Source organism: Neofelis nebulosa, chromosome 13 (genome assembly GCF_028018385.1).
Source record: "Neofelis nebulosa isolate mNeoNeb1 chromosome 13, mNeoNeb1.pri, whole genome shotgun sequence".
NCBI lineage: Eukaryota > Metazoa > Chordata > Mammalia > Carnivora > Felidae > Neofelis > Neofelis nebulosa.
This window is the reverse complement of record NC_080794.1, coordinates 14,629,900-14,657,653: the sequence shown is the minus strand read 5'-3', so window position 1 is coordinate 14,657,653 and position 27,754 is coordinate 14,629,900. Positions and strand designations below refer to the sequence as shown.

Genomic DNA, 27,754 nt, shown 5'->3' with positions numbered 1-27,754 from the left:
AGGCACTCGGAAGGGAATATAGATTAGTAAACTTGATTCTTACGTTTGGCAAAGAACGCTCACACTCTCTGTCCTCACTCTCTTTATTTAATGAAATAACAATAAAGGGAAGAAAAAAACATTGGCATCTAAGGTTAGCTCCTTGGTTCCACAGCAGAAACTTTATACTTTAGCTGTTTTTTTCTTCCAAGAAATTCTTTAATTAAAAAAAAAAAATTTTTATATTTGAGAAAGAGAGGAAGCAGGGGAGGGGCAGAGAGATGGAGACAGAATCTGAATCAGACTTCAGGCCTCTGACCTGTCAGCACAGAGCCCGACGCGGGGCTCGAACCCATGAGCCATGAGATGATGACCTGAGCCGAAGTCACACGCTTAACCGACTGAGCCACCCAGGCGCCCCTAGAATCTTAAATATAATTACAAAGATGCTAGTGTCTCTCTTTAACAAAGTCTGAATTGTGAATTTATAAGGTCAAGAAAAAGTTTCTTTGAGAAGAAGTGCATCTATATTGGGAAAAAACAGGTTGTATGTTGCAATTGTCTTTGGACTTGGAACTACCTTTGCAGGGCAAACACTATGTAATTCCGCATCTTGACAAGGTGGTTGGGGTAGTGCCTGGCAGGTCGTTTTTCTTTGCCCTGAAATAAGTATGCTTGTCCATCAAGAGCAACAGATTTCTTTCACTGGAGAGGTTGTTTTTAGTAAGTAGTAAGCATCGTGTGCAGATACAACTGTGTGCTTGCTAATTAACGGTACTGAGTGCCATATATGACCCCAGTCCTTCCTCACTGGACAGCTTTGCAAAGCCATGGCTGAGCCAAAACAAGGCAGTACTGGGAATAGAGCTTTGTCATATTTCACATTGCATGCGTTGTTTTAATACGAAAATTGATTACTTCCTCGTAATGGGACTGTCTAGCTGTGATTCAGGTGGGCTGTTTTGAAAGCCTACAAATTCTTGGTTGCTGTTGGAAGAAGAAATTATTTCTGTAGTTGTGATTCTGAGCAATGTATCTGTTTTCCTTAATATTCACTCGTCAATGGAACCAAATGGACAGATACACTGTAAATGTTGTAAGGAAAGTGAACACTTACATGAGAGATGAACTGCTCACGAAATCTCGGCCGAAAGGTATTCATGTTCATATTCTGAATAAGTCGGCCATTAGCAGGAAGATTAAAAAAAATCCTAATACAGATTCCCATTCGTCAGAGAGAGCTATAAGTTAGGAATATGGACTCGGAAGCAAGAATCCTGGGCTCGAATTTTGGTTTCATTTGCTTACTTTTGAGCAACTAACTCTATCTCCCTCGGTCTCCATGTTCTCTTGAGCAAAATGGGGCTTGCAATAGAAACTACTCATTGAGTAGTGGAAAGGATACAAATAACTGAGGCGTATATTTAGAGTTAGTGCCTGACACACAACTGGGTACCTGATAAATATTAGCCATTCTAACTGAGAACTGCAACAGTCTTCTTTAGCTGCTGTGTCTTAATCTAGGAAAGCTGAATGATACAGACAGGTCGGAAGTCTTCTGGAGATGGGAATGAGGGGTCCGTAATACCTAATTAACACTGTTACGTAAGTATTTGCTGCCTCTCACTGCCAAGGCTAACTGCCATGAGTCAGCTCTGAAGGGTCTTATGTTAATCTCCGTTCTTTTCATTTTGTCTAGGCTTCTCACAAATGCACAGGCAAAAATGACTCTCTTACTGCCTGCCAATTTTCATCATAAAGTGAACTGACCACCAACCTACACCTTTGGGTCTTGAGTTCTCGACAGCTCTGTTTATTCATGTCAAGGTTTCTCTGATTCTGAGCCATTTTGGAACTTGGAGGGCTCTGCAAAGCTGGTTTCCGTTCCTTTAAAACTCTATTTTGAGTCTCCCTCATATATAAGCATATTCGTAACTGGTTTTCAAAATTAAATGAAAACATGATCTTAAATCTGTTTCCATGTTAGCTGATAACTCAACATAATGTATGCATACAAAGTATTTACCAGAAACACAGCTTCATCGCTAAACGTTTGATGTGGGTAATTTGTGGATTTTGAAATACACTGCTGGAAAGCAGTCACAAAGCACAGTATCAGGGTGACTCAAAATGAAAAATTGCCATTAGAATTGAAAATGACAACACAAATTTGATCTAAAACAAAAATGAAAGCTTGTTTTCTCAACAGAAAGTTGCTTGAAGAAATAAATCACTGCCCTAAATAGCTCTTCAAAATAATAAATTATGCCTTGACATGTGTGTCATTTCAATTAAAACAAGCATGGAAAAGGCCCGTATACTTTCTCTAGGAATGGGCTGTTGTTTTATTTTAGCTAGATGGCAGTAGATAACAATCTGATTGAGAGCATCAGAGGGTTATGTATACTTATGGATAGACTCAACTTTAATCCGTGTTTAATGCACTTGTCATAAACCAGGTCCTGAAATGACCACATGCAACCAAGACAAAGCATCTCTCATCGGAGGTAAGTTCCCTTTTTCCCTTGACTAGTAACGCGAATCATGAGTGAGTGTAACTATTGTATTAGTTTCAGGCGTACAACGTAATGATTAATTCTTTACGTTATTCAGTGCTCACCATGGTTAAGTGTCGTAACCACTGGTCGCGCCAAACAGCATCGTATTGTGGACTGTGTTCCAAGTGCTGTGCTTTTCATCTCTGTGATTGATTCCTTTTATAACTGCAAGTTTGTATTTCTTAACGCCCTTTGTCTAGTTTACCCATCTCTCCGCTAACCTCCCCTCTGGAAATCCCCATTTTCTTCTCTATATTTTGAATAATCTGTTTTGTTGTTTTGTTTGCAAGATTCCACATTTCAGTGAAATCATATAGGATTTGTCTTTCTCTCTCTGGCTTATTTCACTCCCTGTAATACTCTCTAGCTCCATCCACGTGGTGGCAAATAGCAAGGTCTCGTTCTTTTTCTATGGCTGAGTAATATTCCATTGGATATACGTACAGCACATCTTCTTTATCCATTCATCTACTGATGAACACTTGGGCTGCTTCCATAATTTGGCTTTGTAAATAATGCTGCAATAAACACAGGAGTCAAAGTATCCTTTCACATTAGAGCTTTTGCATTTTGGGGGGTAAATACCCAGGGACTGGAACACTGGATCATAGGGTAGTTCTGTTTTTAATTTAAAAAAAAAAAAATTTTTTTTTTTAACGTTTATTTATTTTTGAGACAGAGAGAGACAGAGCGTGAACAGGGGAGGGGCAGAGAGAGAGGGAGACACAGAATCTGAAACAGGCTCCAGGCTCCGAGCTGTCAGCACAGAGCCCGACGCGGGGCTCGAACTCACGGACCGCGAGATCGTGACCTGAGACGAAGTCGGCCGCTTAACCGACTGAGCCACCCAGGCGCCCCTAATTTTTTGAGGAACTCTCATACTCTTTCAGCACTGGCTGCATCAGTGTTCATTCCCACCAACAGTGCATGAGGGTTCCTTTTTCACCACATCCTCTCCCAACACTTGCTATTTCTCGTCTTTTTAATTTCAGGCATTCTGACAGGTGTGAGGTGATATCTCCTGGTGGTTTTGATTTTCATTTCCCTGATGATGGGTGATGTTGAGAATCTTTTCATGTATCTGTTGGCCACTGTATGTCTTCTTTGGAAAAATGAATATTCAGGTCCTCTGCTCATTTTAAAAATTTGATTGTTTTTTTTGTGTTGGGTTATAGGAGTTCTTCATGTATTTTGGGATATTAACCCTTTATTGAATATATCATTTGCAAATATCTTCTCCCATTCACTAGGTTGCTTTCTCATTTTGTTTATGGCTACCTTTGCTGCGCAGAAGCTTTTTATTTTGATGTAGTCCCAATAGTTTATTTTTGCTTTTGTTTCCCTTGTCTCTGGAGATGTATCTAGAAAAATGTCACTAAGGCCAATGTCAGAATACTGCCTATGTTTTCTTTTGGGAGTTTTATAGTTTCAGGTCTCACATTTAGGTTTTCAATCTATTTTGGAAAGTTGGTATAGTTTCATTCTTTTGCATGTAGCTGTCCAGTTTTCCCAAAACCATTTTTCAAAGAGATTGTCTTTTCCCTGCTGTATATTCTTGCTTTTAATTAACCATGTAAGTGTCAGTTTATTTCTGGGCCCTCTATTCTGTTTTTATGCCAGTACCATACTGTTTTGATGCCTACAACTTTGTAGTATATCTTGAAATCTGGAATTGTGATACCTCCAGCTTTGTTCTTCTTTCTTAGGGTTGCTGTGGCTATTTGGGGTCTTTTTGTGGTTCCATACAAATTTTAGGATTATTAGAGTTCTGTGAAAAAATGCTATTGGTATTTTAATAGAGATTGCAATGAATCTATAGCCTGCTTTGGGTAGTATGGACATTTTAACAATACTCTTCCAATCCACAAACTTGAACTGTCTTTTTATTTGTTTGTATCATCTTAAGTTTTTTCCTAGGTATTTTATTCTTTTTTGGTGTGGTTACAAATGGGATTGATTCCTTGATTTCTCTCTTAGTTTTTTATTAGGTATAGAAATGCAACAGATTTTGGTATATTAATTTTGTATCCTGAAATATTACTGAATTCATTTATCAGCTCTAGTAGTTTCTTTTGATGGATTCTTTAGAGTTTTCTATATATGGTATCATGTCATCTGCAATTAGTGAAAGTTTTACTTTTTCCTAACCAATCCTGTATGGCTTTTATTCCTTTTTGTTGTCTGGATATCTGAGACTAGGACTTCCAGCACTGTGTGAATAAAAGTGGTGAGAGTGGACATCTTTGTCTTGTTCTTGATCTTCAAGGAAAAGCTCTTAGTTTTTTTCCCATTGAGTATGGCATTACCTGTGGGTTTTTCATATATGACCTTTATTATGTTGAGCTATGTTTCCTCTAGACTCACTCCGTAAGTTTTTATCATGAATGGATACTGTATTTTGTGAAATGCTTTTCTGCATCTATTGAGATGATTATTTGTTTTCCATCCTTTCTCTTGTTAATGTGATATATCACATTGATGATTTGCCAGTATTGAACCACACTTGCATCTCTTGACTAAATCCCACTTAATCGTGGTAAATCATTTTTTAAGGTATTGTTGAATGCAGTTTGCTAATATTTTGTTGAGGGTTTTTGCATCTATGTTCATCAGAGATATCGGCCTATCGTTGTTTTCTGTAGTATCTTTGGTTTTAATACTGGTCTTAAAATCAGGGTAACGTTGGTCTTGTAGAATGAGTTTAGATGTTTTCCTTCCTCTCCTATTTTTGGAATAGTTGGAGAAGAATAGGTACTAACTCTTTGTTGAATGTTTGATAGAATTCACCTGTGAAGCCATCCTGTCTTGGAATTCAGATTGTTGGAAGGTTTTTTGATTAGTGATTCAATTTCATTGCTAGCAACTGGTCTGTTCAAATTTTCTATCTCTTCCTCATTTAGCTTAGGAAGATTATATATTTCTAAGCATTTATTCTATGTCATCCAAATTGTTGGCTTATAATTTTTCATAATATTTTCTTACAATCCTTTGCATTTTATGGTGTTTGTTGTTATTTCTCCTCTATTTTGTGCCTTCTTTTTTTCTTGATCAGTGTAGCTAAAGGTTTTTCAGTTTTATCTTTTCAAAGAAACAGCCCCTGGTTTCATGAATCTGTTCTATTTTTTTAGTTTCTATTTATTTCTGCCCTAATCTTTATTATTTCATTCCTTCTATTGGGTTTGGGCTTTGTTTGTTCTTCTTCAGCTCCTTAGCTGTAAGTTTAGACTGTTTGATATTATTTTATTTCTCAAGGTACACCTGTATTGCTATAAACTTCCCTCTTAAAAGTACACTTGCTGTCTCCCAAACATTTTGGACTACTGCGTTTTCATTTTCATGTCTCCATGTATTTATGATGTTTCTCTTGGTTTCTTGGTTGAACAATACATTGTTTATTAGCATATTGTTTAGCCTCCATATATTTCTGTTCTTTCCAGATTTTTTCTTGCAATTGATTTTCAGTTTCATATCACTGTGGTCATAAATTATGCTTGATATTTCAATCTCTCTGAATTTATTGAGACCTGTTTTGTGGCCTAATGTGATTTATCCCGCACAATGTTCCATGTGCATTTGAAAAGAATGTGTTTACTGTTTCTGAGTGGAATGTTCTGTATGAATCTGCTAGGTCTGTCTGGTCTAATAGGTCATTCAAAGCCATGGTTTCCTTGTTGATTTTCTTTCTGGATGACTTCTCCATCGATATAAGCAGGGTGTTAATGTCCCCTACAATTATTATATTGCTGTCAATTTCTCCCTATATGCCTGTTAAAAATTATTTTTTGTATTTAGGTGCTTTTATGTTGGGTGCACAGATATTTATAATTGTTATATACTCTTGTTGGATTGGTCATTATCAATTTATCACCCCTTTATCTTGAGGAGGGGCCCTTCTTTGTCTCTTGCCACAGTCTGTGTTTTAAAGTCTATTTTTTTCTGCTATGAATATTGGTGGCCTGGCTTTTTTTTCCACTTCTATTTGCATGGTAAATGTTTTTCCATCCCTTCACTTTCAGCTTGTATGTGTCTTTTAGTCAGGTGAGTCTCTTGGAGGCAGCATATAGATGGGTCTTGTTTTTTAATCCATCCCATCATCCTGTGTCATTTGATTGGGACATTTAGTCCATTTACATTTAAAGTAATTATTGATAGGTATATACTTATTGCTATCTGTTGTTTTTCTGGTTGTTTTTGTAGTTCTTCTCTGTTCCTTTTTTCTTCTCTTGCTGTCTTACCTTGTCCTTGAGGGCTTTCATTAGTGTTAAGCTTGGATTCCTCTGTCTCTGTTTTTTTGTGTACCTATTAAAGGTTTTTGATTTGTGGTTACCACTAGGTTCATATGTAACATCTTAAGTGTATAGCAGGCTATGTTAAGTTAATGGTCTCTTAAGTTTGAACAGATTTTAAAAGCACTAAGTTTTTATTCCCCTTTCCATGTTTTATGTACCTGAGGCCATATTTTCCATCTTTTTATTTTGTGTGTATCCCTTGACTGGTTTAAAAAAATTTTTTTTTAAAATGTTTATTTATTTTTGAGACAGAGGCAGAGAGAGGGGGAGACACAGAAACTGAAGCAGGCTTCAGGCTCTAAGCTGTCAGCACAGAGCCTGATGTGGGACTCGAACTCACGATCCACGAGATCATGACCTGAGCTGAAGTCAGATGCTCAACTGACTGAGCCACCCAGACACCCCACTGACTTGTTTTTGTAGATATAATTGACTTCACTATTTGTTTTAACGTCCATACTGGCTTTATAAGTGATTGATCTACTACCTTTACTATATGTTTGTTTTTACCTGTGAAATTATCCTTTCATAATTTTTCTTACTTTTAGCTATTGCCTTTACTTTCCACTTCAAGAAATTGTAAAAGACACTTTAAAGTTTCTTACAAGACCAGTTTAGTGGTAATGAACTCCTTTATCTTTTGTTTGGGAAACTCTTTACCTCTCCTTCTGTTCTGAATAATAGCCTTCATGGGCAGAATATTCTTGGCTTCAGGTTTGTTCCTTTTCATCCCTTTGAATATATCATGCCACTCCCTCTGGCCTACAAAGTTTCTGCTATAAAATCTGCTAAGAGTCTTACAGGGTTTCCCTTGTATGTAACTGTTTTCTTTTCTCCTGCTGCTTTAAAAACTCTTTATCACTACTGTTTGCCATTTTAATTATTATGTGTCTTAATTATTATGTGGACCTCCTTGGGTTAATCTTGTCGCGGGGTTTCTTTATTTTCTGGATCTGGGTATCTGTTTCCTTCCCTAGACAAGGACAGTTTCAGCTGTTATTTCATCAAATAAATTTTGTGCCCCTTTTCTCTCTCCTCCTTAGGAGATCCTTATAATGCGAATGTGATTACACTCGATGGTGTTGCTGACTTCTCTTAACCTATTCTCATTTTGTATTATTCTTTTTTCTTTTTGCTGTTCAGCTGGTTGCCTTCTGTTACTCTCTCCTCCAGGTCCCTGATCTGTCCTTCTGCCTCGTCTAATCTGTTTATTTTTTCTAGTGTATTTTTCATTTCAGCCATTGAGTTCTTCCTTTTTGTATTTTCCTCCTCTTTGTTGAGGTTTCCACTGAGTCCTCCAGTCTTTCCCAAGTCCAATGAGTATCTTTAGGACCATTACTCTGTATTTTCTATCAGGCATGTTGCTTATCTGTTTCATTTGCAACATACTTCTCTGTTTCCTCATTTTGTCTGATTCTCCATGTTTGTTTCTATGTGTCAGGTCAGCGATGCTTCCTGGTCATGACACTAGTGGCCTTGTGTAGAAGGGTTCCCATGGTACCCTGGAGCACAATGCCTCCCTGGTCACCTGGAGCAGCTGCCTCAGGGGTGGCTCCCGTGTGGGCTGTGTGCACCCTACTGTTGTGGCTGAACCGTATCTGCCTTCAGTCCAGTCATCTGCAATGACGTGTTGTGCCCTCTGTGCTTACACGGGGCAAGGTTCAGTCCCTGTGTTCAGTGGCCTGTATGTGACTGCCACAGGCTTGTAGGTGGGCAGGGTCAGTAGTCAGGCAAACTGTCCACACTTAGTCATTCTCCCACAGCTGTGGGTGCACCACAGGGCAGGGCTTTTCCCCTGTGCTGGTGGCTCAAAGGCTGGGCCATTGGAACTGTGGTGTGCTGGTGTGTGTGATTATCTTCTCTCTCCCAGGACACGAGTCCTTCTGGATGGATTCCGGCTGAGGTGAGCAGGTTGAATGGGATGGGTCTGTAAGGGAATGGGGGACTGGGGCCTTCCCGTGCTGGCAAGATCGGTGCAGAGCTTAGCACTGGCTCCCACAAGTGTCTGGCTCGCCAGGCTGGAAAGGGACGAGAACCAGGGCCTGCCAGCACATTTTTCCGGGGAGAAGTCTCCCGAAGATCCCTTCTTCTCCAGTGCACACTCTGTACATAAATGTCCTTCCCTACACTTTTCAAATCCCTCTTTCTGTGCTGTCTCGGCAGCTTATTTATTATGCTCATTCTTTAAGGGTGGGGACTCCATTTTCTGTTGCCCTCAGGCTCTTCTGGAATTAAAGTACCTGGACCTAAGCCCAGCTGATTTTAAACACTTGGCCAGGTTAAGCCCCACTGCTTTTCTTTTTTTTTTTTTTTTTTTTTTTTTTTCAACTTTTTTTATTTTTTATTTTTTTATTTTTGAGACAGAGAGAGACAGAGCATGAATGGGGGAGGGGCAGAGAGAGAGGGAGACACAGAATCGGAAACAGGCTCCAGGCTCCGAGCCATCAGCCCAGAGCCTGACGCGGGGCTCAAACTCACGGACCGTGAGATCGTGACCTGGCTGAAGTCGGACGCTTAACCGACTGCGCCACCCAGGCGCCCCAGCCCCACTGCTTTTCAATGCCGAATGGTACCTATGGATCATCATTTTCCCAGTGGGGTCTCTTCCTGCCTCTCCACGCTTGGGGTTTCCTTCCCCATCACAGGAGATTTGGTTCCCACCTGTGTCTCTGTGCTTCCAGCCCTTTCCAATGTGGGGTTCCACTCCATGATTATTGGGGAAGGCTTCTTCCAACCGTCCTCAGGTTGTTTTCGGAGTTAGCTGTACAAATGCAGCTGTTATCTTGGTGTGTTCCTGTGACGAGTTGAGTTCAGGATTCCCCTGATTCAGCTATCTTCCTGACCCCTGGAAATGCTTTTGATTTCCACTCTCCGTTATGTCATCTCAGATGGAATTTAAATAATTACCCTCCACAATATAGTTAGAATCAAAGAGACTGGCTATTTAAGTTATTCTCGGGCTTACAAAACACATCTGCGAAGACACATGACTAGAAGGGAAATGTGCATGATTTGAAAATTCTAGTGTCTGAAAGAATTAAGATATTGGGTTGGAACTATTTACATGTATTTCAAAATTAACACTTGAAATGTTAAATTTCATTATATTATTATATATTAAATACCAATATTAATACATAATATAACATCTATATAAATACTAATGTCATATTAACCACTTACACTTTTAAGAAGGTAGTACAGATTGCTAATTCTTTATATTTACCTTCTTTATAACACTTACTGTGTACCAACATATTCCAAAGAATGGAACAGAATTTGTGGAAAACAGAAAGTCACAAACTAGAAGATAAAGCATGATAGCTAATAGAGAATAAAACCAGAGAAATAACTGGAACAATTAAGATTTCTGTGCTAAGTAAAAAGATAAAAGATAAAAGATAAATATTTGATAGTCAACCAGTCCCGTTTTATATATGGTATCATTTTATTTTTTAATGGGATTATTTTCATTCTTAGGTTTTTGAAAACAAATGAAAAACTGCTCTGGGTTCCTCTACTATGCTGATGAAAAAAAAAAAAAGAGGCAGGAAGTGGTCATGTCACTTACTGGGTGAGAGTAGGGGGAGGTCTGTTGCTGTTAGAGACTTCCTATACTAAATCCCTGAGGCTTAGAGGTATTACCTTGTTAGTAAAGAATAGTCACACAAGCCTTTCTTAACTCAAATACTTTCCTTTATGCTTTCAGAATACCTTCTCCCTGCTGCTGTTTTCCTGGGACAGAAAATGAAAACTGAATGAATTGAACAATAGGATTTGTTTTGACTACGGATATTTTCATGTACGCTGTGACTAATAGCCTAATTATTTTCCTTTTTCTCTTGTCATTTTTTTGTTGTCGTTCTTTCTAACAATTAACCTTTAGGACTTTCAGCCTCAATTTAAACAAATAGTGAGAAAGGTAGTGGCAATATTAATTGGAGCTGAATCACTGGTAGACAAACAACAATGATTCTGAAGTGATTTTGTATATAATAGTTATACTGCTTTTAATGTTGAGGCTTCAGCCCTTCTGCATCTTTAGGAAGAAGCAGGTAGCTCTTACTTCTCCAGGTCATGCCTCTTTATATAGCTTCGTGTAGTATTAAGCACATTGTGGGGAATTCACCAACTGTGCATCCCAAGGATGATAAAAAGGGAAGGAAACTGAACCAATGAAAAAGCATCCTGGGGGCATCTGGTGGCTCAGTCGGCTAAGCACCTGACTTCGGCTCAGGTCATGATCTCACAGTTCATGGGTTCGAGCCCCTGACATCAGGCTCTGTGCTAACAGCTCAGAACCTGGAGCCTGCTTCAGATCCTGTCTCCCTCTCTCTTCAAAGTAAACGTTAAAAAAATTAAAAAAACAAAAGCATCCTGGGGGTGCCTGGCTGACTCAATCGGCTGAGCATCCAACTCTTGATTTTGGCTTAGGTCATGATCTCATGGGTCTGTGGGACAGAGCCCCACGTCAGGCTGCACACTGACAGTCTGCAGCCTGCTTGGGATTCTCTCCCTCTCTCAAAATAAATAAGCAAACTTGAAACAATTAAAAAAGCATGCTGATGGAAGTAGAGAAAGGACCAACCACTGATACTTTCCCTCTATTCACTCCTCCAAAGGTAAACTGCTTACCAGCAACTTGAGTTGGCCTGATACATCAAAATACATCTTACTCAGAAGCCCGGGCTGGCATGTATGAGCCAACAAAATGCAAATCAAGTGAAAGAGGGAGAAAACATGAAATATTTTCTTTCAAAATATATATTGAAATTTGATTCCTATGCGTGTCTCATGCCCCATTAGTGGACTTGAGACTGACTTGTGTTTTTCTTGCCTGGTTCAAGTTAATAGAAGCTTAAAATAGTTCCTTTCCCTACATGGCTCATTATTGCTTTCATGTTTACTTCCACCTGTACATCTTCTATTCTAATTACAGCAAATCAGGGAAGATATTTCCAATAAATTAGCGGGTTGAAAGGTCAGGTAGAACCACATTAGGATGAATTAGACATTAACTCATAAATCAGAATGTTAACTTTGTGCAACAGCCTACAAATTATGAGAAGGGGGACTACATCTGTTTTCTCATCGTATCCCCAGCTTCTATCACAATGCCCGGCATATGTTCTGTACTCAAACATTACTAAAATAATGTAATCACTAGGATATAATAGCTTAGTGCAGATGTTTATCACATCCCCTTATGCCAATACGATACGATCCCTTATATGCTTGTTTATCTTAAGAAAGATATCATCAATGTAATAAGACACTGACAAGGTAAAAAGAAATCCACTAGACATACACAAGGAAGGCAATGAGGATAAGAGTTGAAAGGGCAATGTTTCCAAATACAGGAAGTTACCATATGAACACAATTAGGAATGAGACTTTAAAATCAGATAGCTTATTAAAGACCCATTGGTTCTATTCCGGAATATCTACAAAGAAATGGTCAAAAATAGCATGGCTTATGTTACCCAGTGAAGGAGAACATGAGTGAGACGGGAAGAAATGTGAAAAAAGATGTGACAAGTGAACGTTCAAAGGAACAAGAATGACTTTTGAATGTTTGATCATTCATAGGGAATGATTAAAAGCTCATTCACAGGAAAGAAAGTTTTGGTCTTTTTTTTTAAGTAATCATTTAGGATTGGTAGTGATCTTCTAGGACATGAATAAATTTTTAGTTTGCTAGTTATATAAATAAGAGATGGAAAATTAATTCTGCATAATTAAAAGAAACAAGCACTAACTTGGCCAACTTTACTTGCCCTAAAAGGGCAAAAAATAGGTAAATCTAAATCACATTGTTTAAATGAAATACTGCCTATAAGTGGATTACTTTTTTCCTAACATTATCTAAAGCCTGAAACAGATGGCTGGAAACTTATTAATTTTGGAACCAAGGAGCAGTGTAAAGTCAGAGAAGAAAGTTCCTCGAGAACAACTTCTCAATGTCAGGAAAGGCAGACTGCCCATCTGGACAATGAGCACAGCAATTAAACTGGTAATTAATCCAGATTGCAAGTAGAACGTAACTTTAATTCCCTTCAAGTCACAGCAATGAATTGAATTCTCAGTATATAGTAAACTGATTCCAATATTCAAGTTTAAAAAAAGGCCTGTTTCATGTACCTTGCTAGGTACCATTTCCATACTGGACTAAGCCTGTATCATTAGTTACAAATCTAAAATGTGGTTTCATATTTACTAAAGCGTATATGTATAGTGGGTCATATCCCACACTTATTTTCTGAAATAGAAGCATATGTAACACATAAATATGACTTCAATATTTTTAGAGATAAGATAGAAATTTCTTAAAATTCCTACCTATCCCTGAGAATGGTCCAGAGCTCTCCACCTAGGCACACTTCCATCAACATATACAAATATTTGCTGTCCTTGAATGTCCTGTACAGTCTGTGAATCGCAAACAAGAAAACAAAGGTTATAAACATGGCTGTCTTTGAAAAGAATGTAGCACTTTCAGTGCTCAGATTACAGCCTCATACTTGACTTACCAAGCTTGAAATATTATTAAAAGAATGAGAGAGATCTGTGTACAAATAGGGCAAAGGAGGCAACAGCGTCCCGAGATGTACACAGTGTAGGGGGCTAGTCTGTCCTTTGCAATAAATGGATTAATCCACATGATTATGGACCAAGATGGCCGCTTGGGGTTCCTCTAATCCCAATTTGGTGGGCGCTTTAAGCATGGAAACTTGAGCCCTGTTAGTGGTCATAAACATACCGTATACATGGATATAAAGTAGATACAGTTTACAAATAAAGATATGTAGTAAATTCCTATGCTGTTCACTTGCACTCACCCTGTTTTTAATAAGGGCCACTGACAAATTAACGAGAACAGGTTTTTCCGCATATGAAAACTCCCCCATTATCCTTGTTATTAATGCTCCGAAAATTCAGAGATGGGACAGTCACTTCATTTTTTAAGAGCTTCAAGAAATTACAAACTACTATTCAAATAATTATAGGTAGCAGAGTTTGATTCTTGATATTTTGCCTTTCGAACTCCAACGGCCGATGCCGGCTTCTGGAGTCACAGAGAGCACACACATGGAATGTGAGAAACTCAGATATCTCCTTTGGGGGAACTATGTTTTCACAGAATCGGATTCTCTTTAAAAAAAAAAAAAAAAAAAAGATAGAATCAAACTTCAGGGTTTTTTTTTTTTAAGTCTAGCAAAAAAAACTTTCTTAAAATCAGATTGAAAACGACGTGTGCTGCGAGAGCGAAGCGTGTAACGTAAGCATGGGCCACAGTGGGTTTTGTGGTTGAGTCTCTATGGGGAGCACGAGGACAGGGTCTCTACCTCACTATGAAGTCGGAATGAGCCCCCTGCATGATCTGCTTCTCCGAGCGAATGTGCTCCTGTTGTCTGGTGTCCACGATGTGGCGTTTCTTGAGAATCTTCATGGCAAACGTCTTGGACTCCTCGCTTTTCAGCTGGACCTTAACGACAGGCAGGGAGAGTTCAGTGAGAAAAAGCCCAGGGCATGAATGTAACAGGGTGCCTTCTTATCCCCAAATCACACGGAGCACTTGAGTGACAGCCCAAACCCTGCCCGAGCCACACAGCGCCTCCCAAGGCCGCAAACTACCGTCCAGTCCCCTTCCACGGGACCAGGTGAATTTTAGGGAGATTCTCGACGAGTTTTGTGCCCACTGGATTGGGAGTGGGAAAGTGTCCTGGATGGTCATCGTGTGATTTTATTTCATATCGTGTCATGTGGCTGAGTGTACTTTTACAGTATTTCTCTTCCAACCCAAGAAGTATAAAAACTAAATTCTCCAATTTCCCTTCAGGTGAGTGTGGTAGATGTCGGAACATTCCACCGTTGCCCCCTGGCCCTAGCCAACAAACCTTTCTACAGGTATAATATTCAGGGGCATGGGGGCGCCTGGGTGGCTCAGTCGGTTGAGCATCTGATCTCAGCTGAGGTCATGATCTCAGGGCCCATGAGTTCGAGCCCCACATCGGACTCGCCGCTGTCCGCACGGAGCCAGCTTCAGATCCTCTGTCCTCCTCTCTCTTCCCCTCCCCTGCTTGTGCTCTCCCAAAAGTAAATAAAATAATAACAAATAAATAAAATTCAGCGACACACCCCTCTCTCTGCTGAGACTGGGGATGAATATACTGTGATTTCTTCTCGTTTTACCTCCTAGTTTTGCCCTTTCCTCCAGTTAAAAAAAAAAAAAAAAGTAAAGAAAAAATACAATTTTGTCTTGCAAGACATTTTGAAAACTTTTTTTTTCTTCTCTGCCCGTATGCAGGATAGCTTTAATCCAGTCCAACCTCGAACCTGACTGCTTGGTTACACTAACTGAGGAGACCTAGGCTGAGCTCGGATGGCCCCACTCCTTCCATGCCTCTGTCACAGCCCCACGCGGCTCCCGGTGGCTTGCGTTGTTCCCAATGCTACTCCTCAGACTGGCTGCGGGTCTGTGGTCACTGTTTTACATAAAAAAAAACCCAAAAAAAAACAAACAAAAAAACTTCAACAAGGTGACTTGGAAGGAAAGTTGAGAGAGAATGGAACTCATCACTTAATAGCAATAGAGAAGAGTCATCTAGGGCTGTTGAGCGACAGACTCCTCAAGCCCGCATTCTCCGGAACTAATGAAAGGCTTGGGGGAAATAACGGACAAGCTGTTCCTGCTTTTCAGCTGAAGTATCACTGTCCCCTCTGGTCCTGAATTGTCTCCCGCTTCATCTGCATGGAAGCGAAATTCTTAAGTGTCCTGTTCATGCACACGTGTACAGATTGGATCCAGTCTGAGAGGGCATGGCCATGGCAAGGGCCTGAGAAGAGAGCCCAAGGACACTTCACATAAATGGGCCCCAGTCCGCTGCCAGAATTTGTGAATCCGCAGGACAGGTTAGAGAGGAAAATGGATATTCGAAAACGCCTTAAACAGACAAAGGCCGTCTATCCCCTCTGTGAAACTCTGGAAGATGGCAGATGAGTGTAATTCAAACGGATTCAGCTGTAGTTCATAATAAAACACAAAATGTGAACTCCCACCTCGAAAAGAAATCTAGACAGCATGAAAAATAAGCTGTGTCAGAGGACTAAAAATCAGAGGAGAAATGAAACCGTATTTTCTCTTTGGGGCCTTAGGTTAGTGACTCAAGACTCTTGTGTCATTTACGCCCCTGATGTAAACATTACTCATTATTCTTTGTAGTGACAGTGACATACGTTTTTAGTTGCACACAGGGTGGGAGGAGAGGACTGTGCCTTTAGGGTCCCCGGTCTGGACCCGAATCCTGACCTCATTGGGCTGACTGCTTAACAGCTCTGAGCCCCAGTTCTTGCTGAAGATGCCATTGGGCTACTGTACGGAGTTAGTGTCGCCTTAAGCGAGAAAGGGCCACCGAGTGAGAAGTCACGGATGGCCTCTCTGCTGTGCCCTGGCCCCACCCAGCAGCCTCTGCCGGATAGGGTACCTCAGGTGTTGTCTGCAAAACAAAGCCAGACCACGTCACTCCTCTGCTCAAAACACTCCAGTGGCTTCCCATTTCGCTCATGAAGGCAAAGCCGTCACAAAGGCCTACAAGGTCCTACACCGTCTGGACCCCACTGTCCCCTTACTCACTGTGCTGGGGTCACACTGGCCCTGAGCACATTAAGCAAGTGCGTGCCCCAGGCTATCTGCACGTGCTGTTCTGCCCTAATATTCTCCCACAGTTATTCCCGGGAGGACCCTCTGAGTTCCCGAAGCTCTTTGCTCAAATGTTTCCTAATCAGTGTGTCCTCACACCAGCCTATGTCCAAGAGTAACCACCCCCTTCCCTGTGTAATTCTTGTCTATAGCTCTTAGCACAAGCCAATGCACTCAATAGTTTCTTCATTACTTGATGAGTACCTGTGTCCTCTCATCAGACTGTAAGCAACCTGAGATGGGGGATATGTTTTTAAATTCCCTGCCCCTGACACAGAGTAAATGCTTATTAAATATTTGTTGACTGCATGAATCAAAGAAAGAATGCAACAAGCCATGGCGATTGATCACTGGCAAAGCCACAACGTGCACCTCTTAGCTTAACAACGGGCACTAGAATGACAAGCACGTAGCATTTTGTCTTTTCCTTCTGTCCCCAAGTGCCCTTAATTATGCATGGAAGGGAAGAAAAGATTTTTATGTGCTAACACTACACAGGCACTATCCACGGCCAAACAGCTATGTGATTCAGCGTCAAGTTTTCAGTTGTATTTTTACAAGATGTTTTCTTACCCCAACCTTTTCCTTGAATGACCGAGACAGGACATTCCCAACCGTAGAGCCTGCTAGATTAATAACACCATCTCTAGGATAATGTCCAGTTGGCTGCCGACAAGCTTGTGGGGTCCGTTAGCATCTTGAGACCATGGCCATTACTTAGGGCTCCATTTCCAAGCCTATACTACTCTTTGGTTCCCTTCCAATGAACAAATTCCATGATTCCTAGCATGTTTACCGATTTTGTTACACCCACACCCAGATGTTTGATTTATTTCACTGTAGCCAGTATACTAGGCAGAAATATTTACCCACTTTTCTATTTGATAGTTTTGAACTGTCTATTAGGATGAATCTATGCAGGGAAATAAATGAAGCTCTCGGGGATGTCCAAGAGAAATGGAAACTAACCTTTATGGAGCACATACAAGTCCGTGTATGTTATTTTATTTAATCCTGACATCAACTCTTCACTGGAAGAGGAAGAGATTTTTGTTTTGTTTTGTTTTTAGAAAGACTTCATCATCAATAATAATAGCTAATATTATTAAAGTGCTCATATTAGGTGCCAGGAACAGTGCAATAAGTGACTTTTCTCAATCTTCTAGGCAACCCTTTGAGGTACCATTGTCATCCCCATTCTTCAGAGCATCAAACTGAGGAATACCAGAGAGGTTCATATCTTGACCAAGACCAGGATAGAGATGTCAAGTGGCAGAACTGGCTCCATGCTCTTTTTGGCCCAGGCTATTTCCAGAATATGCTGCTTCCCTTCTGCTGAATATAAAACAAATTGACGGCACAGTGACTGATGCTTTATGAATGAGAGTTTAATGGAAATGGCTAACTCAAACTCAGTTTCCTGTAAGTTTCGCTCACACTAGACATGTGGTTTAGGACACCAGCCTGAGCCTCACTGTCCATTTTCTAGGGGATCTCAATATATTCTCAGGGATCTGGGGTACCTGACTGATACAATTCCACAAGGAGAAGCCAAGGGTCGAAGTGTGTGGGGGGGGTAGGTGGGGAGGGAGATGGTGGTAACAGTTGTTGGGTAGCAGGTGGCCAATGAGGGGTACATGTTGGCCTTATTAGTTGCCAGTTTAATAAGTATTAATTATAAGAAGTTTACCGAGCCAAATGGTTAATCTACTGAGGCTTTCTGTTTGGTCTCTGCTTGAGTGGAGGCAGTTTTACGGTCCAGAACCACCTTCCTTTGCACTCTTTAAAGACCTTGCCAGCTCCTTAGAGTAGAGCCCTTAGAATTTCCACTTCCATTTCAAACTAGAATGACACACGATTCCCGGGATCTCCGCTCTTAACCAGGAAGTCAGAGAGCTTGAGGAGTATTGGTGGAGGTAACTCAACAAACACAGTCTCTTGTGCTGAGTTAATTCCCTGAAAAAATTTCCCCTGATAAATCAATATGTCTGAGTCAACATTGTTTGTAACAGCCAAACACAGTCTCTTTAACAAATGGTGCTGGGAGAACTGGACAGCAACATGCAGAAGGATGAAACTAGACCACTTTCTTACACCATTCACAAAAATAAACTCAAAATGGATAAAGGACCTGAATGTGAGACAGGAAACCATCAAAACCCTAGAGGAGAAAGCGGGAAAAAACCTCTCTGACCTCAGCTGCAGCAATTTCTTACTTGACACATCTCCGAAGGCAAGGGAATTAAAAGCAAAAATGAACTACTGGGACCTCAGGAAGATAAAAAGCTTCTGCACTGCAAAGGAAACAATCAACAAAACTAAAAGACAACTAACGGAATGGGAAAAGATATTTGCAGATGACATGGCTAGTATCCAAAATCTATAAAGAGCTCACCAAACTCCACACCCAAAAAACAAATAATCCAGTGAAGAAATGGGCAGAAGACATGAATAGACACTTCTCTAAAGAAGACATCCTGATGGCCAACAGGCACATGAAAAGACGCTCAACGCCGCTCCTCATCAGGGAAATACAAATCAAAACCACACTCAGATATCACCTCACGCCAGTCAGAGTGGCCAAAATGAACAAATCAGGAGACTATAGATGCTGGCGAGGATGTGGAGAAACGGGAACCCTGTTGCACTATTGGTGGGAATGCAAACTGGTGCAGCCACTCTGGAAAACAGTGTGCAGGTTCCTCAAAAAATTAAAAATAGATCTACCCTATGACCCAGCAATAGCACTGCTGGGAATTTACCCAAAGGTACAGGAGTGCTATGCATAGAGGCACTGGCACCCCAATGTTTATAGCAGCACTCTCAACAATAGCCAAATTACGGAAAGAGCCTAAATGTCCATCAACTGACAAATGGGTAAAGAAGTTGTGGTTTATATATACAGTGGAATGCTACTTGGCAATGAGAAAGAATGAAATATGGCCCTTTGGAGCAACGTGGATGGAACTGGAGAGTGTGATGCTAAGTGAAATAAGCCATACAGAGAAAGACAGATACCATATGTTTTCACTCTTATGTGGATCCTGAGAAACTTAACAGAAGACCATGGGGGAGGGGAAGGAAAAAAAAAGAGGTTAGAGAGGGAGGGAGCCAAAACATAAGAGACTCTTAAAAACTGAGAACAAACTGAGGGTTGATGGGGGGTGGGAGGGAGGGGTGGGGGGTGATGGGTATTGAGGAGGGCACCTGTTGGGTTGAGCACTGGTGTTGTATGGAAACCAATTTGACAATAAATTTCATATTAAAAAAAAAAAACACACAGCCAAACAATCTAAATGTCCATGCAGAGAAGCTTGGGGAAAAAATGGTACATCCATGCAATGCAGCTGTAAAAACTATGACTTAAAATGGTGATTTAGCAAAGGGAAGAAAATGAGAGAGGGACAAAACAAGAAAGACTCTTAACTATAGAGAACAAAGTGATGGTCACCAGGGGGGAGGCGGGTGGGGGATGGGTTCAACAGGTGATGAGGATTGAGGAGGGCACTTGTGACGAGCACCAGGTGATATATGGAAGGTTGACTCACTATATCGCACACCTGAAACTAATATTACACTGTATGTTAACTAGCTTGAATTAAAATACTTAGACTTATACTTATTATGGAAAAATAACCCAAGTTGACTTACATACACACGTGTAACTTTATCTATCTATCATCTATTTGTCTGATACAGGATACAAGCCACTGTACATTTTATGACCCTATAAATAGTTTTTATATGAATATGTATACATCTAAAATAAATCTAGGAAGAGACGATTGGAAACGTGTTCCCCCATAGGTTAATAATAGTTTTCCCTTAGGGAAATTTTTACATTTTTGAATCCTATATCCCTTTTATGATGGGAAAACACAATGACTTTCAACATGGAAAATACATTTTAAAGTCTCCTTTAAATTGTACTAGCTGTGTATTACTGTCTGGCTCTCTCAAAGGATTTTGGTTCCATGGGAACCACTCTCCTAGAATTGCATGAAAGCAAAGACCTTGAGAAGTGGTACAAAGCAGAACAATCCATTCAGGTTTGGGCTGAACCACACTAACCTGCTCAAGGGACTTGCCATATTCTTGTCTTCAGTATAAACGCTCAGAGTCCATGATAGGAATCTGCATTTACTGGGCCTAAGTTATCCGACTTTATCATAAAAGTGTTTTCACAAAACTATTCCATGGCAAATTTGAAGGTGCAACGTAGTTAGCTCTTAATTTTTCCTGTTGGCCAAATGAATTACGCCAAGGCCACTCCTGTCAATTTGAGGTGACGGTGAGGACTTTTTGTAGCGGGGGCAGCTAGAGATAGGAAATCTATAGTGTGGACGGAGGCACGTGGACCCATGCTTTGCTTCCCGGCCCCCCTCTTGTCGGGGAATCCTTCCCAGCCTGGCGGGGCTGGGTGTGCGCCCCAGCTCAGTCGTCCTTTGCAGACTGGCTCATACCCCCGGTGCACAGGCTAGTACACTGGCGACACGTGAGCCCTGAAATGTGACTGCTTTTGTTTCCATCACCCCCGCTTTTTGGCTTGTGGTCTTGGGCACATTTCTGACACTCTGTCCCTCTCTCTGTATCTGGCACATGAGTTTACATGCGAGGACGAACCAAAAGAGCCCACATAGCCTCCCCAGTCTGGAACAGAGCACACATTCAGTGTGTACTAAGCTGCCTTTATTCCTATGGGCTCCCAACATTAAGGTCCCTTCAGGCTAAAGAAATTTCCTCCAAATATGACCCAGCGGAGGCCCGTTCCTAACCCCAATCACCGATCTCCGTCTCACAAGGGAAACACATAAAGGGGTGAGATGCTACTTTCCAAAGATTCCTGGCCCTCGCACCACATAGCTTTTACTTCCAAAATTCCTAGAAAGGGAAAAAGAACAAGAAAATGCTAATACTCACAATCTTCCTCTTATTTATTTTTACAAACAATGCTGTGCTAGACCCAATATTAGAAGGGACAAAAGCTTTATTGATAGTAAAACGTTGCCTCCGTGTGGAGCACCGTGTTGCCATTCGAATGCATCCGTACACGGGAAGAGTGGACCTAAATATGGGAACTTCTGACCCAGGTTTTGACGATTTCTTAACTGCCAAGCTCCAGGCGGTGTCCCAATGGCACTGACCCGAAGAAGGGAGGCAGGGACCCCAGCATGTTAAAGAGCTGCGAAGACACGCTTGCCAGCAATCAGAACATACGCTTCCTTCCTATCTGCGGCAGGCGCTGGTCTTAAAAAGAGGCTTCTTTCTGGCTGGACCCAATTCCCTGCTCTGACTGGGGAGCTGAGTTATGATTAGAACAACTTTAAAACTCGCTTAGTACCTCAGGGAGAGTTGGTCCTTGGAATCTGTTCATCCAGTGGTCTATTTAATCCATAGTTCATTTTGTGATATAGCTAGATCTTTATTATTTGGAGGAGAAAATGGCTTTCTGAACTACATTGTAATTAAAATGATTTCTTAAATAGGGGCATCTGAGTAGCTCAGTCAGTTAAGGGCCTGACTCTTAATATCAGCCCAGGTCATGATCTCATGGTCTGTAGATTCAAGCCCCGCATCTGGCTCTGGGCTGACAGTGCACAGATTCTCTCTCTCCTCTTTCTCCCTCTCTCTCTCTCTGTGCCTCCTCTGCTTATGCTCTCTCTCTGTCTCTCAAAATAAGTAATAAAAAAACCTTTAAAATGAGTTCTTAAATTAAGGCTGAAACTGACAGTATTACATGGCTTATTATGCAAAATTCCTCTATAACGGGTACAAATTACATTTCCAAGTGCAACAGGAAAAAGGTGATTCCCTTAATGCCCTCAGTTACTTACACTAATGCCATGGAACAGAGGTGATGAAGTGAGCTTAGGTAAGCTCATGCAGGATCCCCAGGGTTGAGCCCTGTATGGTTCATGTTTATGATTAATTATGTAACTTCTGGGCCTCAGGAAAGGCCTTAACTCTATTAAATACGAGGGCTCTTTCCACCTGGGAAACTCTATGCATGTGCAATTTGACATAATGAATACGCATTTATTTTATTTTACTTTTCATTGTATTTTACAGAGAGCAGGGGAGAGGGGTAGAGGGAGAGAATCCCAAGCAGGCTCCATGCTCAGCACAGAGCCTCACGTGGGGCTCGATTCCACGACCCTGGGATCATGACCTGAGCCAAGATCAAGAGTAGAGCACTCAACCAAGCCACCCAAGTGCCCCTGGATATGCATTTTTAAAGGATGTTAATTATAATTAACCTTATGGAAGCAGCCCAACAAACATGGGCCAGTAGCCTGGGACAAAGGAAAAGGGGAAAGTTCCCAAGTAAGACAAAGGTAAGCTTCAGAAAACATGCTGGTTCACCCTGGAAGCATGACCTTGAGTTTATGGGACATACATCTTCGGCTGAGAGGTGGTTTCTCTTTCTCTGTTGTCTCAACCCCATGTTACTAATTTTCAAAGACTACGCACTGGATAAAAATGGCGGTGGCTTTCCCAAGAAGAGCATCAAGACAGGCTCTAAGGCCTAAAGAAATCTGGGCAGGGCCATCCTAACTTTAATAGCTGGATAGTGACAAAATAGGAATGGCTAATATTTTCTCCAAATAAAACAGCACACTTTTAATCACACAACCCATGTTACGTGGTCCAGCGTAAAATGATCTCTTATTTTCAGTTCTTAGTTCTTTTTAAACCAGGAGGAAATAGCTTTGTAAGTAATCCAGATAGAAAAATTCCTGTGGTTAAAACTTTTCGTTCTAGATGCTCAAAAAGTTATCCTTCACCTCTCTCTCTGCACAATAGCATCATACATGTCCTCTTTCTTAGCGTCCAAACTTAAGAATGAATCTTAAGTTTGTTCCAAAGGACGCACAAGGGAGGAGGGCATAAGGGACTTGTCACAGCCTGTGTGACACATAGCCAGGGGACACAGAGAATGCGAGGGATGGATTATGAGTTCACACAGGTGCCAGAGTCGAAGACCTTTTCAGATGGGAGGGACAGAGACATGACATCATTACACAATTTTATGGTAAGTGATTTTACACGTAAAACTTATTTCTAAGTGAGACAATTACACCATTTTCTTTACCATACCAAAGGAGCAGGGCAAAAAGGAGCTTATATTATGTATACATTTTCCTCTGCCATTTGCACAAGTGACGATCAAGAGAGGGTCTCTCTTCTCCCCATCTTTATTCTCCTTCTCGTGTTCACCTCAACCCTTCATCAAACATGTCGATAGTCCTATTTGGTTTGTACTCTGCCTTCAGACTCAACATTCAGTTCTACAGCTAATGACAAGAAATATCAGGATATATTTATATTATTAAATTCAAATTGGTCAAAAGCCAAGTTAAGACTATTTTCACAGAGGAGATAGTTTTCAAAACAGACATTTAACTTTCAGTTTAGAGGAAGATCAGGAAAAGAAAACCATACCTCCTATTTTTTTTTTTTAAATTTTTTTTTTCAACGTTTTTTATTTATTTTTGGGACAGAGAGAGACAGAGCATGAACGGGGGAGGAGCAGAGAGAGAGGGAGACACAGAATCGGAAACAGGCTCCAGGCTCCGAGCCATCAGCCCAGAGCCCGACGCGGGGCTTGAACTCACAGACCGCGAGATCGTGACCTGGCTGAAGTCGGACGCTTAACCGACTGCGCCACCCAGGCGCCCCCATACCTCCTATTTTTAATTACAACATGAACAAATGGTTGGACTATTTTATAGAAATCACTTGGAAATCAAAGAATACTTGCGATTTTTCTTATTAAGGAATTAACACTGATTCATTTGGACTAAAAAAAAATCTACCTATATTGAATCAATACTGTTTACTGAAATGTGCAATTCAAATATACCATCTTCTCAAGGGGCGCTTGGGTGGCTCAGTCGGTTAAGCATCCGACTTCGGCTCAGGTCATGATCTCACAGTTCGTGAGTTCGAGCCCCGCGTCAGGCTCTGTGCTGACAGCTCAGAGCCTGGAGCCCGCTTCAGATTCTGTGTCTCCCTCTCTCTCTGCCTCTCCTCAGCTCATGCTCTGTCTCTCAAAAATAAATAAATGTTAAAAAAAATAAACAAAAATATACCATTTTCTCTTGTGTATAGAACCTGCATAAAATAAACCTTATTTCATCTTGTAGTGATTACTAAAATTGATATGAGAAACTTTAAATTATTTTCCCTCATCAGGCGCACAAAAACAGACACATAGATCAATGGAATGGAACAGAGTCTAGAAACAAACCTGTGCTCATATGGCCGATTAATCTATCACAAATAAGGCAAGAATATACAATGGGGAAGAGACAGTTTTTTCAATAAACGGTGTTGGGAAAAATGGGCAACTACATGCAAAAGAATGAAAGTGGGCCACTTTCTCACACCATACACAAAAATAAATGGATTAAAGGCCTAAATGTGAGAGCAGAAACCATAAAACCCTTAAAAGTAAACATGGGCAGTAATCTCACGGACGGTACCCTTAGCAAGATTTTTCTAGGTAGGTTCCTCAGGCAAGAGAAACGAAAGCAAAAATAAACTATTGGCACTACACCAAAATAAACAGCTTCTGCACAGCGAAGGAAACCATCAACAAAACAAAAAGGCGACCTACTGAATGGGGGAAGATATTTGCAAATGACATCTCCAGTGAAGGGTTAACATCCAAAGTACATAAAGAACTTCTGCAACTCAACACCAAAAACCAAACAGTCGGATTAAAAAATAGAGAATTCAAACGTTTTTCAAAAGAAGACACACGGTGCCCAACAGACACATGAAAAGATGCCCAACATCACTCATCAGCTGGGAAAAACAAATCAAAACCACAGTGAGGTATCACCTCCCACCTGTCAGAATGGCTGGTATCACAAATGGGAAACAACAGGTGTTGGTGAGGATGTAGGGAAAAAAGAACCCTCATGCACTGTTGGTGGGAATGCAAATTGGTACAGCCACTGTGGAAAACAGTATGGCGGTCCCTCAAAAGATAAAAAACAGATATATAATGCAATAAAGAGTTCCACTACTGCATATTTACCCAAAGTGCACAGAAACACTTCTTCAAAAAGATACATGCACCCCTATGTTTATTGTGGCATTACTTACAAGAGTCGAGATATGGAAACAGCCCAAGCGTTCATCGACAGAGGAATGGATAAAGAGGATGTGGTGTGTGTATAGATGCTCGTGCGTGCACATACACGCACACACGCACACACAGGAATATTACTCAGCCATAGAAAAGAATGGGATCTTGTTATTTACTACACCATGAATGAACCTAGGGTGCATTATGCTAAATGAAATAAGTCAGAGAAAGACAAATCGCATATGATTAAACTTAAATCTAAGAATGAAAACAAGCAAACAACAATAGCAACACAGACTCTTAAATACAGAGAACGAATTGGCTGCCAGAGGGGAGGTGGGTAGAGAGATGAGCGAAAAAAAAATTACTTTCCCTCATCAAATTATCAAATATTTTCTCTCCCCAACCAATATTTCATATCTGTGCCTAATCTCACACATATGTATCGAGTAATGCTGCAAGTTTTCAAACTTGCCTACACGTTTCTAAATTGATCACTAAAATATGTCACATAATTCAACTTACTCTAATACTTAAAGCACACTTATAACCTCAAATTTCACATAGATGGAGCTGAAACTCACAAGTTGACACTTCAATTTCTTTCCTTTATTGACTCTGTGAAGCTTTAAAATGAGTGGATATGAAACAGAATCACATATTGCAATATTCAACTCTCTGAGATGTGATCAGCGTAATTCATGAAAATGTTTGTGTTCTCGTCATACTTTTGAGACACAGGGCATAAGTAATGTCATAATGTTTCTGTTACATACTGGAAGAATCTTTATCAAAAGGTTTATAATTGGATCTTCATATCTTGATAGATGTTATACTTGAACTTCACCCTTTCTGATATTAAATAAATAGGGTGACTCCTTCCTCGTTTTTACACTTGAAACTTTTCACAAGATTTTGCATAAATATAATACATTTCAAATGTAGTTAAGCCAGTTCGACATGTATTTAGTATTTTTTTGCTCATGCTAACTTAATTTACGGAAACCAGTCCCATTAAACATTTAAGCCGCTCTGTCCAAATGGAGGGAGAATTGGAGCTACGGTCACACAGCGGCTCCCTTTGGTTGAGCTTATTTTGATTCCTTTTGGGTCTTGATGGTCTCTCTGCTCTTACCATGAACTTGGAAGGCTGGCTGGCGTCAGGGGCTAAGAACCAAGCCATCCGACCCCCAGAAGCTCCTGATCTCAGAGCTCAATACTCAAGCTAGAATGTTGTATATGTAAATGACAACGGGGGATATTAAGACGAGGGACAAGAATGAATTGGCAATAAATTAAATGTGTACAGCTGATGAACTACACTGAAACATGCAGAATGACTATTTCCTATTTCTTCCCCACAAAACAAGATCAACCATTTCATTTTAAAGGCCTGGCTATTTTCAACATTACTAACATAGACAAAGGGAGGGTTTTTCCTTCTCATGAATGGGATTCCTCTTGGAAAGTGTTGATGTGAAATTGTCAGGGACACACACTACATCTTGGCACAAAGCAAACTACCTTATTCAGAAGAGACATGATGATGTTTACTTTGGCAGTGGCCCCACCTAAAAATAGCCTGTCGAGTCACGTTATAGCGTATTCTTTTATTCACAGGTGGTAGCTGAGAGCTGAGTCTGTGTTTTATATGTTTTCAGTACTTGACCTCATGCCCAAAAAATGCCCAGTGCTTTCACATCTAACCTCCTTTCAGAACAGAACACAGCGACCCCCCCCCCCCCGCCACTGATGGGCTACGGGCACCTCTTACCGCTTCCTTCACACACCCCCTGAGCGAGCCTGCCACTCGCTTCTGTGGCCTGTGAAGACACGTGGCCCTCTGTGTTGCAACCTTTGCCTCGAATGGCCTTTTCCCCAGCTGCTCCCTTAAAGCCAACCTAGTCCCTAAGCCCTGGCTTCAGTCTTTGTTTTCTTGTGGCCTCTTCTACGCAATCAGCTCCAAATGGTCTCCCACTTTCTGAAACACCGAGAACCTTTCTGCAGAATTTAGAAGTTAATACAATACTAAAGGATGTCATATGTTACTTTTCATACGCGTTAGTCTTACTTTCTTTTTTATGAGAAGGGAGAAATTCCTTAAGGGCAGAAATCACTTCTGCTATTTCTC

The 27,754-nt window shown here is 40.8% G+C and overlaps 1 protein-coding gene across 5 annotated transcripts in view; it reads right to left on the bottom strand.

The window, feature by feature from the left end:
- PRKG1 (protein kinase cGMP-dependent 1) overlaps window positions 1-27,754 on the bottom strand; it is a 1,269,228-nt gene that overhangs the window by 16,704 nt on the left and 1,224,770 nt on the right. For all 5 annotated transcript variants that reach the window (XM_058698343.1, XM_058698342.1, XM_058698344.1 and 2 more), the window contains 2 exons: window positions 14,173-14,312; window positions 13,166-13,255 (listed from right to left, as the gene is read on the bottom strand). In XM_058698343.1, the coding sequence (XP_058554326.1) occupies window positions 13,166-13,255; window positions 14,173-14,312 (230 nt within the window). The remainder of the gene's footprint in view (window positions 1-13,165; window positions 13,256-14,172; window positions 14,313-27,754) is intronic.